The sequence below is a fragment of the Pagrus pagrus genome (assembly GCF_965226575.1).
Source record: "Pagrus pagrus genome assembly, chromosome: 2".
In the NCBI taxonomy this organism is placed as follows: Eukaryota; Metazoa; Chordata; class Actinopteri; order Spariformes; family Sparidae; genus Pagrus; species Pagrus pagrus.
This window is the reverse complement of record NC_140186.1, coordinates 4,714,969-4,730,774: the sequence shown is the minus strand read 5'-3', so window position 1 is coordinate 4,730,774 and position 15,806 is coordinate 4,714,969. Positions and strand designations below refer to the sequence as shown.

General features: G+C 41.8%; 1 protein-coding gene across 3 annotated transcripts in view; it reads left to right on the top strand.

Annotated features, from left to right (window-relative positions):
* The window catches only part of cacna1ib (calcium voltage-gated channel subunit alpha1 Ib), a 220,063-nt gene that overhangs the window by 149,790 nt on the left and 54,467 nt on the right, over positions 1-15,806 (top strand). For 2 of the 3 annotated variants that reach the window (XM_084340935.1, XM_084340937.1), the window contains 7 exons: positions 1,703-1,790; positions 3,822-3,988; positions 7,554-7,624; positions 7,860-8,358; positions 9,013-9,113; positions 12,490-12,625; positions 13,431-13,499. In XM_084340935.1, coding sequence (XP_084197061.1) covers positions 1,703-1,790; positions 3,822-3,988; positions 7,554-7,624; positions 7,860-8,358; positions 9,013-9,113; positions 12,490-12,625; positions 13,431-13,499 — 1,131 coding nt within the window. The remainder of the gene's footprint in view (positions 1-1,702; positions 1,791-3,821; positions 3,989-7,553; positions 7,625-7,859; positions 8,359-9,012; positions 9,114-12,489; positions 12,626-13,430; positions 13,500-15,806) is intronic. The other variant, XM_084340936.1, reaches the window with a different exon arrangement.

The following is a 15,806-nucleotide window of genomic DNA, read 5'->3' as shown; positions in this document are numbered from 1 at the left end:
TGATTGACTGCATGTGTGCTTCAGCCAATTACACACTCAAACAGATATTCTAAAGCAGCTGCAAGGAACTGTCATGTTTTGTTGATTCTGGCAGCCCGTGTGGACAAAAGTGGTATGAATTGTAATTTCATGGTCACAATAAAATAAGGCACATAATACCCAATTGTCAAAAAAATGTTAAGTTTAGTCTATCAACTTTTTTTTACATAAAGTGAAGTTTATTTTCAGTTGTTACTCAGTCACAGTCAATGCCCAGAAAAAAGATACTGGTTATAACTTCAGACTCTAGATTATAATGCTCATATTTGGACATTTTCTTCATTATCAAAAGTAATCCAATTGGTTCATTTATGTACATTTATGGTCACAATACAATCAGGAACCTCTAGCAGCTAATGTAGCATGACTTCCCATAGCTCATATTTGCTGAAATGTAGCAAATATTTGAAGAAAATTGTTAATAATCAGGGCTCAAGTATAGCCCACAGCTACAGTGCATTACGCTTCCTGTTTACATTGCCTCAAACGTGATGAAACCACTGGTGACAAAACTCAATATCATATTCATTTCTAACAGAGATAAACAATTATTAATGACACAGTCCGTCTAGTGGTGCTCATTGCAGTGCAAACTCAGTGGTCCAACCCCACCTTAGGTTAGGGTTTGGGGCTGGACCGAGTGGTAGAGCTGGACTTTCTTTATGTCTCCCTAAGATTTCTGAATGTGTAAATGTATCTAATTATGGATCTATATATATATGATTTTTTTTTCATTGAATGGTTTTAGATCAGTAAATTGTAAATTCTGAATAATATATATGGCATGCCAGGATTGGACACATATTGAGTGAGCCATAAATACCATAAAGGGAGTGAGTTATAAGGGTATGATATCTCATTTTGTACTGTAGAAATTATAATTACAGTATTGGTAACAATTATGGTGGATAAGTCAGCAGTCAAAACATAATAATGGTGAATTAAACACAACAGTGTAATTTCTAAAGCCATCCATCTCAGTGCAAAACACCGGAAAATGATGCTGTCAATCTGCCGTCAGCTGTCAAACTCACGGATGTATCGCTGGAAAATTGCAGTGCGGTTGAGCAATTCAGTTGAGTTTTCGTACAAGGATCAAAGCATTACCATATTCATGGCGCGTGGCTGTGATGTGTGAGTTGAAGGGGGAACACTGACACAAATCACAAGGCTTTTGATTGATCTTTTTGAAATGCCAAAACGAAACACATCCATCCGTCTTTCACTCTGTCTCTCTGTCTTTCATTATCTCTCCCCCCTCTGGCTCTCTCACCTTCTTCCACTCATCCACCTTCTGTCTACTGCTGCAACACACTTTTGGGATTATTGAGCCAATTTACTCCAGATTTTCCCGTTGTGGTGACCAAAGGGGAAATTCTATTGGTTTTAACCAAACCTATGGGGTTACTGGAGCGGTGTGTCAGTAGTGTTAGGGTTTTACTGATTTAATCTGAAGATATAACACAGATCCGAGCCACCCTGATAACCTCTAATGTGTTTGACAGCCGCTGCAAGAGAGCGGAGTGTGTTGCTTTGACTGATGTCACACGGGAGATTAGAGATCCTGACTCAAAATGTGTTACTGCAGTCCCTTATAGCAAAAGCCCCGGGTAATTCCCTGTCTCTTTTTTCTCTCCGTCTCTTATCCCTTCTTTGTCTCCAGGGTGATGCCAATCGTTCTTATTCGGATGACGACCACTCCTCTTCCAACTTTGACGAGAGCGAGAAGCACGACTCCATAAAGTTGTCTGGTGAGCTGTGTCCCTCTCATCCTTGCAACAAAGTATATGTTTGTTGTATTTTAGATTTAGCCATCAGTGGCTGAAGTTAATTTAAAATTACTAGCCCATCTGCTACAGGCGGTGAGTTAATTTTTCGTAGCAAGTGCATGAAAAAACCATGGCCGAGTCTAAGTGGCAGGAAGATAAGAAAGGCAGTCCGGACGTCCCTCTCCCCAGAAACCTTTTTCCTGCTCCTTCTGGGAATCCCGAGGCCTTCCCGAGCCAGATGAGGTATATAATCTCTCCAGCGAGCTCCGGATCTACCCTGGGATCTCCTACCAAATGGACGTGCTCAGTAAACCTGCAAAGGAAGGAAAATTCTCGGGAGGCATCCTGATCAGATTCCCGAACCACCTCAACTGGTTCATTTCCACGTGAAGGAGCAGCAGCTCCACTCAGAGCTCCCTCGGGATATCTGAGTTCCTCACCTTATCTCTAAGGCTGAGCCCGGCGCCCTACGGATGACCCTCACCTGCCGCTTGTGTCTGCAATATTATTCTTTTGGTCACTACCCAAAAATGATTACAATGAGTCAGGGTGAGAGCGCAGATCAACTGGTAAATCAGAGGCTGTGAACTTCCTCTTCACTTTGATGGTCCTGTACAACGCCTGCATCAATACGACTGTCGATCTAATAAGTAAAATATCAATAGATCAGTATCATGTTAATCAATACCTGCTTTTTCATTTCTCAATACCATTTAACAACCAAATATGAAAGTACAAAATCACAGTTTGCAAATCCATATTTTTTTTAGGGCACTGACACCTATTAAAAAAACAATTCTATTTTAAATTGGTTGTTTTAAGATTTTCTAAATCCTTCGATTCTGTCTGTGTCTAAATTTTGATTCACACTAATACCACAATTCAAAACAGATTTTACCATTCATGTCAAAACCGAACAACATACTCCCAACAGTCTGCTTGCATCTCACATTCAAGCCAGTCGTCTGTGTTTTCCAGTGAGGCTTATTGAAGAAGCTAGATTTGCTCAACCCAAAAAACGAAAAAGTAAGACAGAAGTCTGCGCCAGAGGCTTACAAACTTGCAAAAACCCAGGGAATTGCCAACAGTCTTGAAATATGAATGAGCTCTATCTTTATCCAGAGCTCACAATGAACCTGTTCCAGCCTTCCTTCAACAGACCCGGTGAACAACACAGTTCAGAGAGGATTAAACATGAGTTCAGAGACTGGGAGAATCACTTCTATACAGTGTGAGTGGGCTACTGCTGCAGAGGAGATGTGATCTCTGCAGTGCAGTGTAAGCAGTCCTTCATAGATCGAAATACAACAAGGTGTTTCGCTGTCTGTCCACTTACACAGCACAGAGGTGTTAACTTTGGTTGTTTGGCTTTTCCCTTTGCGTGTGGGTAGACAGTTTTCATTCTCCAACTCTATAGATTCCTGCCTCTTATCATTTTTTTAGGCTTACGAAGTCTTGAGAGTTGATCCAAGGGTGATACTCATATCTATGTGGTGGGAAATTAAATCAGAAACAGCATTGTTCCTCTGACAAGCGTCAAAGATCTCAAGTGTTCAGACTCTCACCAAGATTAATAGCTGTCCCAAGCTTTCTTTGTGATTTCCACATTTATTTAGACTTTCTTCAGACCTCCATAAGCTTGACATTTTTCCTCCTGTCTCACTTTTTTAAAAGCCTCACTCTGCAATTGCTGCAATATCTCTCGGCACCTACATATATAACCGACAGCAGCTTGAAGCCCGTTGCCTGAGGGTTGTCAAATGTCATTCTGGAAAATGTAGGAAATCACTAGGTGTAATAGAAATAGACTCGACAGCTTTATAGAAAAGTGGTTGATCGAAACAGAGTTGCAATCCTATGACAAGGAATGAACTAAAATCTTAGATTGAAGATGCCTAACAGTGTCAAAATATGTGAGAACACTTTATTCCTTTGACACCAAATGTCTAGTAAAGGGAGATGGAAAATGGAGATGGACTCCTTTAACTGCTTTTTCTGTTCACCTTTCTCTAGACCCAAGGATCTGCACGCTGACACCCAACGGCCACCTGGAGCTGGGTGCTCTTTCGGGGTCCAGACGGTCCTACTCCTCCGAGAGGCGGAGCTTTACCATCGAGTCCAGGAAGAGCAGTGTGATGAGCCTGGGCAAGAGCAGCCTGGAGAGACGCTCCTACTCTCTAGTATGTAGTCATACTCTTACTCACTGATACACACATGTATTTGTGCACATATCAGTCACATTAAGTAAAAGTACATAACTGATCCATGTGCATCACTGCCAACCGTTTCCATCTACACTTTCTTAACCATTTTCAGGTTTTTAAGACAGATACATGAGCATTTCTTCGCTCTTTAAAGATGTTCAGTTTATGTCAGTATGGTATGAAATTCTATTGGTACAGACATTAAATTGGCATTAGATGGTAATCCTCCATTGTAAACATTTAGTTTTATTGCCTTTTATGATTTGTTTGTCAGGCAAAAGCATGATTTGCATTAGATTTAATTGGTACTGTATGTTCACAGAAAAAAAAGAACAAGAAGTTCAATTTTCTGCCGTCTCGTTTGGAAATGTTGCTGTTGAAATGTCAGACTTGTAAGCCTGCCATTTATATTTTACACACCCAGCAGCAAATAAGCATTTAACGATAATAAAACATTTAATAAAGACATGAAGATGACGGCCTGGAGCACTCATGGATTACCTACAGTATCTTGCTGCTGATAATTTTGTACCAGTGGCTGGTGAAAAAAACACATTGATTATTCTATTAAGCTTCAGTCTGCCTTGGAAAATCAATCTTGATGTCAATCAAAGGCTCTATGTATATTGTTGCTCTATAGCTAGCCTGGTCTTCTTCATTCAAATCAGATATTTGTTGTGTCTGAAACAATTCTCCAAGGTTTGTCTCTGCATCCAGTTGCCAATGCAACTTGTGTCAAGTGACTGTTTTCTCCTCCTCTGTTGAATCACAGAGAAACTGAGTGAAATAGAGAGGGGGGAACAGAGCAGAGACAGAAGGGCTGATGCAGTCACAGCAACATAGAGGGGAGTGGAAACCGGAGAGATGATAAGCTGTAGTTTAGCGACGCTCTTACCTCGGAGGGGCTAATGTCAAACACTGTGGGCGTGAAAAATCCACTTCACGGCAAAGTCTCCTCCTCTTCTCTGAGAGGGCTCTGAGTCCATTGATATCAGAAGGCACCGGTTACATCACTCGGATCTAAAGCACCACAATAATAAGCGTTAACGAAAGATGCTTATGAATAATTTCATGAGTTTTTACGACTTTCTGTTGCAGTTCTGCTGCAGCTTTATCAGCAGCTCCAAACAGCAGTTGATGAAATCACACTTTGAACTATGAATCAGTTCCATCTGTTTGCTGGATGGTTTGTTTGTTTCACTGTCTCATCACAGTGTATCAGACTCTGCTGATTGGACTCAGATTGGAGATGAAACTCGGGGCCAATGATGCATCACTCAGTTGTGTCGCAGCACAATCAAGTCTAATGGGTGTGCTGCGGGTATTTGTCCATGCGTCTGATGACATCTCGGTGATGATGTATAAAGAACTGGGAAAAAGTACACAGTGGAGTTGAAGATTTCTTTTTAAACAGTATAAAGTTAAATGAACTTAACAACAAATAAAAAGAGCAAGTCAAAATAACCTCAAAGGACAGGACAACCATTTTTTTGGCACTTACAGTATATATATTCATTAAACAGTAGGCCTACATTGCATATATTTACATATATATATTTTCTACAGCTTTTCTTAGCTTCCATAGCAGCAAACAATGCAAAGAGAGGGGATGCTCCTGATACCAGAGAAAGTATCTTCATGTCAATGTTAGAAAAGTTTTACAAACTTCTCTTATTTTTCGTTGACCATACAAAACGGGACAGGTGGAGTTTGCTTTCAGTACAGTGGTTCACCTCAGTTCAGTGTCAGCAAAAATGCACCTTGGCAAAAATCAATCGACATATAACACAATAAGCAGTATTCACTCACTGGGAAGAAAAAGCTGCATGCTCAGTTACACCCTGCATTGGTGCAGAGGTAAACAATATATCTGTAGATAAATATTTGATGTGATGATGATTAGATTAGACACAGCCACTGACATTTAAGGTGCTGTAGTTACGTTTTGTTTGGCTGCAAAGCCTACATGATGTACAGTACGTTAGTATCAGCTGTTCTCTGCGGTTTGCGCCATATAGTGTGGAACAAATTGTCTTGACGGAGGAATCACACATACACTCAGTGTTGCACTTGAGCGATCTGCAGTGCGGGTCTGTGTTGATCGAGGTGTTATTTAACAGCTAGTGTGCACGCTCCACTACAGTTTCTATAGAGATGGATGTACAGTTTCTCCGGTATATGCCACGGGCTCAAGCTGTGACTGGCAACATGTACGTTTCCATATAATTAGGTCCATCATGCTGAGAGGATTAGACATACGGAAAGAAACAGCGCTGGTAATGTTCCTCTAAGTGGAACTGGCACTCGGGTTTGTGTATTAAACTTGATGACAGACTGCTGAGTGTACTGCAGTCTCATTTGAAAAGCACGGTTTATATTTCATTTGTTCACTTATGTATTGAAAAAATATTGTTTTACAGTAGCAGTCAGGATCTTTTCCACTTACCCTATAGCTCTGTATGAACACACTAGTCCTATTCTTCTAGTGGCAGCCTCTAAGCAGCTCCACTGGAGCAGGTGGGGGACTTTACCTGCTCTTTCACACTAGTTTGGTTAATCGGGGACTTTACTCGCAACCTGCCTGATGGTCTGACCATTCATGTCTCCTGCCCAATCAGACTTTTTGGTTTGAGGTCAATTATTCTTCTATTGCCATCATTATGATGACAGATTGAGCTGAATCTCCAGTCCTTGGGCAGGTTGATGTTAAAGATGCCATGTAGGCTATGTACCTGGTGAATCCATACTCAAAACAAACAGGGGGCAGCATATCATCAGAGTGACCGCTAACTAACGGGCCGGGGCTAGCTGGTTAGCATGCTAACTTGAGTAGATAACTCTGCAAAACAATGAGTAGATTCATAATGTCAAAACTGTTATTTCTTCACATTCTGTTTTTATTTTAAAGTTAATCTTTGAATTTTTTCAACTAGAATTATTACATCTTGCACCTTTAAAGAAAAGAACAACATAATGTACATATGGATATGTACAATAACTGTTTCACAACAGCTTCTTACTACTTTTAATTACATATTCACTGGGAAATATCACATTTCTTTGCAACACAGTGAGATAGAGAGATGTAAAGATTTCAGTCCACAGGGATGGGAGGCTTCACTCTCTGCACATACATTGTGTTTGAACCATTTTTGGATAAAATTAATACAAATGGCAGGGGACCATGTTACAGTGTAGTCTTGAGTAGATTTGATTTCATCTTATTGTCAGAATCATCTTTTTTAATTTGTCTTGAGCCCCGAGACGTTTTCTGTTCCACATAAATAACAGAACACATTTAACCAAACAGACAAAACCAATACTACAACACGTTACATCAGATATTATGAATAACGGGCTGAGGTGCAATCAGTGTAATTACCTTTAATAGAGGGAGATAATAGCTTCAATGAATAATGCATTCTGGTAGACTTTGTTCTCCCTCCAGTCTCTGTCCACTGCTTTGCTTGGGTTGTTTGGATACATTTAGTTTCAGCGGATCCAGACTTCTCTACTCTTCTCTCTTCTCTACGACTTCTAGCGTCATGGTCGCAGTCCCAACTACCACAACTGGGGGCGCCCTTTACCTCCACAGTCCGCATGGAGCCGCAGGTAGATGATGAGAATTACTTTCAGCCATTGATTTCAGCCAATGAATTCTTAATACCTTCATTAAGCCTTAATTACCAACATGGAAACATCTAAGCTTTGCCATTGTTTTATGTTCTTATTAACTCCATGACTAAACTCTTAATATGTTTTGATTTCCTCCGTATTGATACATTTTAAATTGTTCATCAATATTAAAAACTTCTTAATTGTACTTCTGATCCCGTCTGTTCTGCAGGTCCAGCTCGAACAGCCTGGGCCGGAGGAGCTATGGGTTTGGCGGGGCTCCTCTGGTGGGAGGCAGCCTCCGTGTACACAGCACACGCTCCCCTCACTCCTACTCCTACGCTGCCGAGCAGGAGTCCCTTCTCTCCCACCCGTCCCTCTCCCACCATCCTCTCCACCCTCATCATCCACCTCCACCTCCGCTCTTCCTCTCCAGGCACTTTGCCGCGAGGAGGGATCGGCGGGCTCTTTCCCTGGAGCTCCCCGAGCTGCTCCGGGCAGGCGGACAGCCCCTGGGCCTGCCCCCTGTACACCCAGGCCCTGGGAGGAGGAGTGGCTCCGGGGCAGGGGGGTCCATCACTGGGGGGTCTGTGGCTGGTAGTGGTTTGGGAATGGACCACCGGGACTGCAACGGCAAGACGCCGGGTCCCCACACTCATCTGATGGCCGAGGTTTTCCCTCAAGTCAACGCACGCAAGGACAGAACAGACCTCGATGAGGAGACAGATTATGTGAGTCAGTGAGACTACTCGATAAAGAAGAAATGCAATAAGAGCAACAAATAAATGAATTAATGTATCACCTCTTTAAATGATGTAGTGACACTTTATTCTGTTAATCCTACAGGGACGAGGTGCTAAACTAGATACTTTAGCTTTAGGAGGGATGCTAAAATAGCAGTTGTGTATCTTTTTATTGATGTTGTTTATGTGTCAGAACGAGAGAGGAGCTTCAGGGCTGCTGCTAGCAGTGGATTAATGGGAAATTCTTTATTGGTTCCCAGATATGCTGAGATAATACTGAAAAAAACATAAACCATAATCATTGTGGGAGTTGGTGCAGAAATGAGGCAGCACTATTGGTTTATCTAACCTCTGCAGTGGGTTTGCAGTCGCTTTATAAAATTTCCAAGCATGCCAGAGACCTCCTTATTCAATCTGGGTGAAATTATTCAATAAATTTAATAGTATTTACATTATGGATGGAGCAGGAATCAAATAGAAGCATCTGAAATGAAGATACATTTTGTAAATACTGTAACTGTGGGTGTTGATCTATGCGACTCTTTCACAGAAAAATTCTGATGCTCAGAGCTGATGATGCTTTAACGAGCTGAGACACTGAGATCTTTTTTGCCAACCCCCGCTTCTCATTCTCTCCTCCAGAGTTTGTGTTTCCGTATCCAGAAGATGATGGAGGTGTACAAGCCAGACTGGTGCGAAACCAGAGAGGAGTGGTCCGTCTACCTGTTCTCCCCTCAGAACAAGTGAGTTCACAACTTCAGTTGAAACTACTGAAGTGCTGATAAGAAAAAGCTCTTTTGCATTTCACAGGATATATGTGGAAATATTAGCCGGGTTAGAGAGTTTCTTCCCACTGGGGGGCACATATGCAAGAGATGCAGACTCGTGACCTTTCACAATATCATCTCAAAATCCCTCATGTGGTACAGCATGGCCTGACTTATGAAACTATTTCTAGTTTCTCAAAGTGCCTTTACCTTAATAATGTTAGGTAGGACTTGTTCCTTTACTTATACAGTCATGTTTCTGTTGGCAGTTAGTTGCCATTCAGGCTTTGGTACTCAAGTCAGCTCAATGTTATTTATACAGTAAAGCCCAATATCACCTTTAAGGGGCTTCACAATCTGGAAACCATACGTAAGAGACCTCAGGAAGAGCAATGGAGGAGGGATCACTCTCCCAGGAAAGGCAGAAATATTGTAAAATTACAGTATGGACAATCATGATGACTAAATATGGATCCAGGAGAATGTCAGGCAACTTCAGAGCTCACCACACAGACCCGAACCACACAACCTCCCCTCCATCAGACAACACAACTACAGAAAACACGAAAGAGACAAAGCTCGAGCACAACACAGACACTGAGGGGGAGAGAAACAAGGACAACGTGCACACAAGGAAGGAGGAGAGGCTGAATCTCATGGAGGACAAAGATCCTGATTGAAAACCTCTGGCACAGGCACAAAAGCCTGAATGGGAAAAACAAAGAAGCCTGGGTAGCAACACACATCGTCTAAGACATCATGTAGCCGTTTATTAAATGTGTGAAAACAAACACAACCAACTGAAGTGAACCAAGAACAAGACCCAACTTAAAACACTCACAAAACTAATGTTGGGGAGAAATACTTTAGATTTGAAGTTGAGTTTTTGCGGGCCTTTAGTAGATATAGAGAGGCAGCTTCCCTCCGTCCATATGACTACACACACCATATACTCTGCTGAACTCACATGGACTCCGACCTCTTGGAAACCCATTGATCTTTATTTCAAACCTCGGTCCATGACAAGGGTCAGCGAGAATTGATCTGAACCAAAAAATGTGCAACAACAAAGGTTAACCCTCCTGTGAGAAAACCTCTCGGAAAGTGTCAGTACTTGTGAGAGTTTGCTTCAGTAAAGTTATTACACCAAGCAGCATTAAAGCTCAGAGTCGACAAGCAAGACCCGTGGACCTGAAAACAAATGTTAGAAAACTTTCCCAGCTCTGTGCTGATGATGCGGACGAACAGGGAGTCGCATCGCCCAACCATTTGTCTGTACACATCCAGAAAACTGCTGTCTGCTGGTTTCACAAATGGCTTGTTAAAGTGATGTGGCTGTGTGCTTCCTCCAGAGCGTTTGTTATTGACTGTGGGCTCCGAGTCGTGTTTGTCTGCGTTATTGTGTTTTCTCCCAGCCGTCAATGCTTCGCTGGTAGAAACGCCCCTGAAAGCACCACGAAAAGAAAAATCACTCAGTCATCCGGTCGCTCACTCACCCGATCCCCTGCGTGCTGATAGCCACTTAAGGAAAGCCGGGCCCCAGGGCTGTGTTTTGGCATCCTGGCAGGTGCCATCTGTCAAGCAAGGGCTGTGTGTGTTGGCGGTGTGAGTACTGGCTTAGCGTTAGGCTATATCTCTCATAGCGTGTGTGGATGACTTTGCATATGTGCATGTGTGAGCATATGCGCGTCAAGCCTTGTTTTAGCATCAGAGTCCTATACATGCCTGTGTGTGTGTGTGTGTGTGTGTGTGTGTGTGTGTGTGTGTGTGTGAGCATATGTGTGTGTTTTCTCTAACAAGTGAAGCTGAGGAGAATTAAAGAAGCAGACAAACAAACAGACGCAGAAACAAGCCAACAACAGAAGTTTGTGTCTCAGGAGGTATAAGTGCCTACGCCAGCGATGCCGCCGGTCACGATCGATATCCGGGGGACAGGGTTGCCAGGTTTGAATCGATAGATTAAAGGGACAGAGTTGCCAGGTCTGGAGGAAAAGCAGTCAGATTAGTGCATTGATTTCCTCACCTAGAGAGCAGGTGCAGCAGTAGGTGTATTCAGCTCCCTTTTATAGCTGGCAGATGAGCTCAGATGGTTGAGGGCTTCACTCGGGAGCTGCTCGCTGCACTGTACTGGCTCTGACATTGACGGTTTGACAGCAACACTGCGGGTGTCAGTGGATTTTGAAGTACCCACACCAGTGGGTCTTGTCACAGGATGCAAACAGTACGTCTATGCCTGGTTTTCATATTGGGGTAATTTTCCACTCAGAACTGTTTGAGGAGCCAGGAGAGGCAGCTTTTTAAATCATATCATATGTGGAACAATTTTTGGTAATGCTTTATAATAGAGTCATTGTAATAAGTGTTAGTAAATAGGTAATAAATCCCTTAAAAGATCCTATTAGATGCATAATAAATATGTTTTTCAATAGATTTTAACCACAGTCTGATCTGTTGGCCACTGAGCAGCTCCACTGGAGCAGCTGGGGTTAAGTGCCTTGCTCAGGGGCACCTCAGTGGGTGGAGCAAGTGCTGCCTTTCACTTCCCCCACAGATTAAACATTAATAAAAGCCTTATGAGTTTCTTATAATTGTTTATAATTAAGTTAGAACAGTGCTACATTTCAGTGTAACTTACTTATTGTCATTGAACCTTTATTTTACCTTGACCAAGCTTTTTTTCTTGCTTCATTACAATGATTACATACTTTATTATGCATTGATTAGCAGTTAATTATGCACTTATTAACAGTTGAGTATGCCTTTTGCAGCTACCAGATCTAAGGTGAGAACAATGCCTGATCAAATCCTTCATTATGCACTTTTTAACATTTTTTCAAAGATCCTATTTTTGTTTTTTGTCTTTAGTACAATATCAGCAGGCTGGAATCAAACCTGAGCTACTGTAGAAAGTAAGGACACAATAGGGACAAATGCTCCACCAGGTGAGCCTGAATACATATTAACTACCACTTACTACCAGGACTTTAATATAAACATTGGCAAGTTTTTTCCATAAAATGTTAAAAAATGGAATAAGATCTTCTCATCCCGTGGGGTGAAAGATGTCGGCGGCTGCCTGGGACTGAACTAACAGGATTACAGTTTGTAACACTGAGTTTTTTTATTCTCTCGGTTCATTTAATCACGTCAGGATTTCAACACATGACTCACTGCAGAATATCACCTCTCAACAGTAAATGATATTTCCTTTCACCAGTAAGCATTGTGCGATATCTTAAAAGGAGCAGTTTTCTTGGAAGGGAGCTGAAAAATCTTGAGACGCTGACATTTCTTGAATAAATCTAACATATCTTCCTCTTCCCTCTGCCCTCCTCTATTCCTCTCTTGTCAGGTTCAGGCAGCTCTGCCAGTCCATTATCGCCCATAAGCTCTTTGACTACGTCGTCCTTGCATTCATCTTTCTCAACTGCATCACGGTGGCTCTAGAGAGGCCCAAGATAATGCAAGGCAGCCTGGTAAGAAATACTGTATGTCTATTCTTATCATTCTGTAGTCGTTATAAGCTCTTGTATGATGTATTCATGGTTACCACTAGCTAACGTGTTGGACATGCAGTGTTGCTAGGCTACAATTTTACAAAACTGTGTTAATAGTGCATATTTAACTTAACTGAAGCACATTTGTGTTTTGAATTTTTGTCTTTAAACAATGTCAGAGTTAATAAGAGTTATTTGACACAACTGACCAATCCTTAAAATTTTTTACAGCTTTTGATTCTGGACTCTTTTTTTCCACCGCATTATTTCAGTGACAAACTCAAATCCAATATGAGATCAGGCTCAGTAGAAGATGCTGGTTGTCATAATTATAATGTATTATATTTCTTGTAAACAAGCCGTCTCTCCTTTAGAAGGTAATAATTTTACAAACGATTTAAAAAACAGCAATTATTTAAATTCATTACTTCATCTACTTCACAAAAATGGCAATTTTGGCTTCCTTGCTTTGAGCTCTCACTGAATTCTGGCATTAAGCCACTTCTTCCTGCAATCAAGCAGCACCAAAACATCGAACGAAAGGCGCCTCGCATTAAGTTCAAATTAAATTGTAGCAGCTCTTTGAAATTTGGCATTTAATTTGGCAATAAGATGTTATTTTTCAATTTTAAAAGCAGCCTACGGCGAGGCAGCCGAACTGATTGCGATCACACCCTGCTTTGAAGAGAAGTGTCAAATCTTTTCTCTCTAAACTGTTTCTGACACTTTGTTCTGTCTCTTTTAATTCTTCTTCTTCTCCTTTAAACTCCCTTTCATTTCTCTCCGTATGTTACAGGAGAGGGTGTTCCTCACGATTTCCAACTACATCTTCACCGCCATCTTTGTCGCGGAGATGACCGTCAAGGTAAAACAAGCTTCTCTTTACTCTCCTGTCCTCCTCGTTCCTCTTCTTCTACATTCTTTCCCTCCTGTGTTGACCTTTAAGCCCACCTCATCTCCATCTATGCCTGATATCTTCATTCTTCTAGTGGTATTATTTCTTCTCTTGTTTAAAACTCTCTGTCCTCCTCTTCTTGCTGTTGTCCCCCCCTTTTATATCTCCACCCCGTTATCCCTTCTTTCTTCTCCTCTTCTTCTTTCATCTCCAGCTGTTTTCCTTCCCTCCCCGCTCCTCTTCCTCATTTCTTGACAACTCCGCAACCGGCGGTTTAATCAGTTGCACATGTCCCATTAGCGATGGGCAGCTAGATAATGCAGTTAATTAGAAGGCTATCTCTCTTCAGCTGGCCTTTAGCTACTCCTGGACTCCCCATCGATAAACACATGCACACACACACACACACAGACACACACACACACACACACACACACACACATTCACGTACTCTTTTTAATCCACTAATCTGATGTCCAGAAGACGAGGCATCATCCATTATTAAGGGCGCTGTGTCTTCAGGCGTTTTCCGCATTGGTAGAAAAACCCTATGGTGATTTATTTATGACCGGGGATAATGAAGACATGTGTAGCACAGTGAAATGTAGATCAGCTCGGCGCTGCGGTGGTGCAGAGTTCACATATACGCACACATATGCATCCGGCCCCAGCTTGAACTTGGCCTCGGCTTGTTATTTATTCCCTCCCGTATCTTCATCTCCCGCTTTGCATCTTTATTTACCTGCGTTCCTTCGATCAGTCTTTCCGATCGCCCTCATTTTCATTTGGCTTCATCTCCTCTCCGCAGCTCATTTGATTAATTTCACATTCATCCGTCTCTTATCGTTCTCTCCGCTCTTTTGTCCCTCCATGTGTAATTTAATCAGTCGAGCTCCGTTGTTATCTGCGCCACGCTTCATTCACACTCACAAACGCGGTGCCGGCACTCTTCTGCTGCTCATCTCTCTTATCTCAAATAGTATATCAACAGCTCTGACTTCCACTCACTGTGGAATCAAAGTTGTAACTGTCGCAGTTACTCTTCAATAAAGTATTTGTCCTTTCATTGAACTGTCACAAAATCAGAGGAATAATCTTCTTCTTGAATTCACACATGAGCTGAATCAGCTGTAGTTGTATTTCATAATGCATGACATGTATTTGCTTGAGACGGCTGAAAAGACCTCATTTAGCAGCAATTTCCTCAGCAAGGAAAGTACAAGAAAAAAAAAGTTCATTTATTTACATAAGTCATGACGAGTTTGTTTGTAAAGCCCAATATCACATATAATGTTTCAGCAAGCTAACAGGCCCGTGACTTGAATGGTTCCTGGTAAACTGCTAAAAAACATCTTAACACCCACACGTAACCCTGACTCTGAAATCTCCTAGAGGCCAAAAGCCTAACCTAAAGAGGTACGCACATACACCTGCGAGCTGCCAGCTACATGTGTGTTTGTTAAGTTGGGGTAAAGTCTTTTCTTGCCTGAGCTTTTCACTGTGAGACTTTGCAGTTAAAATGATGCCTTACTGGTGCTGCAGCAGAAGTTGTTCATGTCCTAGTAGCAGCTTGCCAGCACATCTTTTAGTTACACGTTGAACCAATGTTTGGAGACATCTCTTAAGTTCTTAATAAAGCAATGACTTTCATAGCCCTACATGGTCAAGTTAATTAATGAGTGCATGAAGTACAACGCTCATGTCACCAGTGGGTCATTGGGGTTTTGTGATCAGTGCTCGTTAGTTGTTAAAACTGAAGGCAGTCTGTGCTTTGACATTGCCGTCTCTTTGGATCTCTCTCCGTTTGCTCTGAGGATCTGAGGAAACTGTTTATGCTCGCTCTGATTATTCATTTATTTATGTATTTATCATTTTGAGTCAATATATGATGTTTCCTTAGAGAAGAATGCTTACTTACTGACATACTTACTTAATAACTTACTTTTGGCCTTACTTGCTTTGCTGGCTTACTTACTTAGATAACGGCCTACTTAATTACTTTTTTACTTATTCATTCACTTATTCTTATGCTCCAATAATCAAGTAAAACTGTCAGACAGCTGTCAGACTTTTCATAAAGAGCTTTGGCAATCCCTTCACACAACCTGTTTCCTGGGATGGCGAGGGAAACTTTCAGCTCATCCAGTCATAGCGGACAAATGTTCTCGATGTTAAACCCAAGAATGAAAGGGTTAGTGCAGGGGGTTAAAGACTTAGCTATGACTGCGTGACTTCATGGCAATCCTTGGAATGAATATATCTCTTCCTTCAACTCTC